The following is a 4,511-nucleotide window of genomic DNA, read 5'->3' on the forward strand; positions in this document are numbered from 1 at the left end:
TACAGCAGGTAAGATATTAATCGTTCATGACATTTCTACCGAATCCCGTTTAAAAAGATCCGACCTGTCCCTTTAGGCACTGATTTTATTAAAATGCCTAAATATATGTATATGTGGGCACTGAATAACAGAAAATCCATTTTTATTGAAGAATGGTAACTGAGGACTTTGATCATTTGTTTTTCCCATGTGACACGGACAGTCCTTTTGGTAGGATGTTCACCAGGTTATTTGTTCACTGGGGATTCAGTTGGCAAATATAACCATTCAAGATGTAAAAATTGGTACTTTTATTAATGATAGTTTTACTGACTATGGTATAAACAGCATCATTCTATTAGCCAAACAGTACACACAAATGTTGTTTCTTCAAAGCCGTCCTAAATTTAATACACTGGAAGAATGAGTTACAATTGTTTTGAGTCTTTATATTTTGTGAAATCTAAAAGTGCATTTAAATCGACCTCTTTTATAGAGACATTTCAATTTTAATTTATTGTCCTGTACATGTATTTTTTTCCTGCAGCATATGCCCTGTTGAGCAAAATGTTCTTTTTGCAGTTAAAACATATTTTATGATACCTATGTTGTCTGTAATTTGTTTGTATAAAGAAAATAAAGTGAGGAGTAAATATGTGTGTGTGTGTATATACGACTAAAACGAGCTCAATATGCTTTATCCTGCACAACCTACACTCTGAGGCGCATCCACAAAAGGCTTCTTTGAAAGTCATCCGTGCACCTGTGGCGCCCTCTGGCGGCCGAAGCGAGCCACAGCTCCTCTCCACCTTCCTCCGCTCAGGTGAGCTGGTTAATGTTTCACCTGCGTGACACCACGTCACGGCGGCTCCAGGAAAGAGACACGGTGGACTCAGTGGTTCCCTCCACCCCCCTCCACGCCGCCATCCCTCCATGGCAGATTGGTGTTTCTCCTCTGGTTTTCATGGCCGAACCGAACCGTGACAAGTCGAGCTGAACTTTGGACCGCCGTGTGAGTTTCTGGCGAAGAGTCGCGAGCACAATGTCAGCCTCCGCTATATTCGTGCTGGACCTGAAGGGGAAGGTAAGGAGGGCTCATAACGCCCGCGGATGGGTCTGTGGATCGGCTGCGCACGCGCTTCTACTTTTTATTTTGCCCTTTTTTCCAACAAAACTAGTGATAAAAGTTAAAACCGTTGCCGCGCTCCTCCCTCTGCCTGTTGCTTTAACCGTTAAACATTGATGACGTCGTTAAAAATTAATGAAACACCTCTTCCTCGCGACAGACTTTATTCAATGGTCCCTTTCTTTAAATTCCACTTCCGGGTTCAGCTGAAAGCACAGGTAGCATTTAGGTAGCCTTCAGCCAGTTGCTTCAGCATCACTGGTTCAGACATGCCTCTCATTTTCATACACAAACATGTAGGATGACACAGTAAAGAGGCTGAACACACACACACACACACACACACATATATATATATATATATATGTGTGTATTTAAATAGATTGAGAGAGAGCGAGAGATAACAACAAACACCGCTCATCATGGCACCCACCCCTGACAAACAGGAGAATAAATAAATACACAAACAGAGGCCTAAAATAGGTGCAGTGGTTAGAGCTGTCGCTTCACAGCAGGAAGGTCGCAGGTTCGCCTCCCTGCCTTTCTGTGTGGAGTTTGCATGTTCTCCCTATGCTTGGGTGGGTTCACTCCAGGTGCTCCGGTTTCCTCCCACAGACTAAAAACATGCATGTTCGATTAACCGGTGACTCTAAATTGTCCCTAGGTGAGAGTGTGAGTGGTTGATTGTCTCTGTGTCCCTGTGATGGACTGGGGGGACCTGTCCAGGGTGCCCCCCTGGGATACCAGATGCTCCCACCCCCCTCCCCCCGATCCAGACAGGAAAAAAGTGGGTAAAGAAAATGAATGAATGGCAAAATAAAATAAATAACATAAGAAACAAAAGATCTATGAATGCATACATTTCCATACATGTTGCATATAGGCGTAATACATGTCAGAGCGTCACTGTGCTTCTCAGTTCAGGTGCGTCTTGTCCCTTGATTGTAGGACATAAAGGGATTCCAGGTTATCTCAAATGATCCAGCCAAAGTCAGCCTGGTTTCATTCCAGTTTAAGAAAATAAAGGACCCCTCTAATCCAGCTTGTATATGTAGGTGGAGCTGCAGAATTAGCCCCCATGGCCAGCTGTGACGTGAATGCTGTTAAGTTGTTTTTAGAAGGAGAGAGCATGTGAAGTTGGCCATACTACAAACAAGACAAGTGGAGCGATAGCCCCCCTCCAGTTACATGAGATAATGTAAGGTTTCAGACCAGAAGGTCTTCATCAAATGTGAGTAATTCGCTGAGACCTGTTGGCATCGACCGCACAGAGGGGACGCTGTGTCCGACAGTTCATGCCAGCCTTGCTTTGGTGTAGGAAGCTCGATACAAGAGTCAGCATCGCATGAAATAATCTTTTCTTGTTTCAGCCACAGACTGTGGGTTGTTCACCTCCTCAGGTTGTTGCATGCAGAGCAGGTGTCAGGTTTGGCCAGTTTTATTTATCTTATCTTTGACATCTGAACTGGCCCCAGCACTGCATCGAGTCATTGTTCACGGTGTGAAAGGAAGTTTTATTTAATTAAAAGTTTGTTAGCCCTGAGGTGCAGAGGAAAAAAATATATATATAAAAAAAATAATTCACACAAATTAGACTGTTGTTTTCTAACATGTCTTTGTCTCTGCAGTAGCAGCTCCTGAGCGTACGTTAGGCAGACGCTGGCTCAGATCCCTGAATCTCACCTGTATCTGATATCATTTTATAAGCTAGATGCATCCAAAAGCCTCATTAATTCAGACCTAGGAAGTAGGCTAAGTAGGCCTACACAGGCTCAAGAAGTAACTATTTTGGCCTAAATGTAACAGAGTTCGGTAATTTAATTAGAAACTAAAAATTGTAATTTGTGACGATAAAAATATTGAGGTTGTGTCTGATGCGACTCGCAGCCTCTGATCTAACAAACAGGTCCACTGGTGTGTGTGTGCAGGATTCAGACACAGACACACACCAACTCTGTCCTCAAACTGAACGACGCACAGGGGGTTGCGAAAGTATTCACACCGCCCTTTTGTATTCTTTCTGTTTTGTGGCCTTACAGCTTTGAGTTTTATTAGATTTTTTTATTTTATTATTCGTAACCACTGACTCCGCAAAACAAAACAAACCTTCAGATTAATGAAGTCAAATGAGGGAGGGCTTCTGGTAAATCTAAAAAAAATATGAAACGTGTGTGTGTGTGTGTGTGTGTGTATTCATCCCTCTTAGTTAATTAAGATCCATCTGTGGTCGCTCTTAATTGTAGCTTACCGACAGAGAAAAAAGGCCGACCATGTTGGAGAAAATGTCCCGCTGGCTGTCTCCTCTGTGTTCAGTTCATGTCCGGTCTGTCTGCTCCAAGCTGCTTGACGGATCATTTATCTTGCCACTTCCTATCATTATCTGAAAGAAACAATATTTCCTCACAAATGGAAATAAAAGGAACCAGAAAGTATTTTTTAAGGTTTTCCTTTTAGCCTCTGTTTAAATATTTCTCCTGATAATCACCAGCAGTAAAACCACCAGTAATAATGTGAACTTCGTATATCTGTGTCGAAAACTAATCCTACTTATTCTGACATGGCTACAGGAGCTCAGGGACAAGCTAGTGGTGATGAGGTCTGGGATGCTGGGAGTGGATCTTCTGAGGGTTGATGCTTTGTCTGGTCAAGTTTGGACTTTTTTTACTCTCATCCTCCTTGCTTAATTAGTTTTTAATTCTGCCAGCTTTAATATCTGACTTTTGAAATAATGTAACAAAGCTTTAGGCTGGTTTGATGACATTGTGAGCGATTTATTAAAGACAAAGTGACCGATCAGAGGGAAGAACGTCTCAGTTGTTTAATGCTGTTTACATCCTCTCCTCTGTCCTCACATCGGCACTTGTTCCCTCTGCTCACGACTCTGTCGGAAGAGTCTACAAAGAAAGGAGAGGAGGACACAAACTGTAATGTGATAAGGTCCTTGTGTTTTCCACACTGGTTTTTAGTAGTTTTTGTGGTGAGACAAGGAGCTCAGTCCTTTGAGTTCTGTGTAAGAATACACTGGGTTATCATGTGTCCCATTCTTGCTGTTTTTTTTCTTGACTTGGTGGTAGTAAACACTTCAAGTTGATGTATTTAAAGGGGAAATGGAAAATGTTTTGAAGCTAGCATAAATCAAAAGAAAGTCATAAAAGGTGCTTGTTTTCAGAGTCTCTTATTTTAAATTTACACTAGTTTAAAATTACAGAACTCGAGTGTGAAACGGCCGGGATGAGGATCAGTGCCTCCAAATCCGAGGCCATGGTCCTGAGCCGGAAAAGGGTAGAGTGCCTTCTCCGGGTCGGGGAAGATGTCCTGCCCCAAGTGGAGGAGTTTAAGTATCTCGGGGTCTTGTTCACGAACGAGGTAAAAATGGAGCGGGAGATCGACAGGCGGATTGGTGCAG

At 42.7% G+C, this 4,511-nt stretch overlaps 1 protein-coding gene across 1 annotated transcript in view; it reads left to right on the top strand.

Moving 5' to 3' along the window:
• Positions 1-819: 819 nt before the first annotated feature.
• The window catches only part of ap1m2 (adaptor related protein complex 1 subunit mu 2), an 11,902-nt gene continuing 8,210 nt past the window's right edge, over positions 820-4,511 (top strand). Inside the window, exon 1 of the mRNA XM_017430507.3 lies at positions 820-1,063. Coding sequence (XP_017285996.1) covers positions 1,022-1,063 — 42 coding nt within the window. The 5' untranslated portion in view covers positions 820-1,021. The remainder of the gene's footprint in view (positions 1,064-4,511) is intronic.

The sequence above is a fragment of the Kryptolebias marmoratus genome, linkage group LG3, assembly GCF_001649575.2.
Source record: "Kryptolebias marmoratus isolate JLee-2015 linkage group LG3, ASM164957v2, whole genome shotgun sequence".
In the NCBI taxonomy this organism is placed as follows: Eukaryota; Metazoa; Chordata; class Actinopteri; order Cyprinodontiformes; family Rivulidae; genus Kryptolebias; species Kryptolebias marmoratus.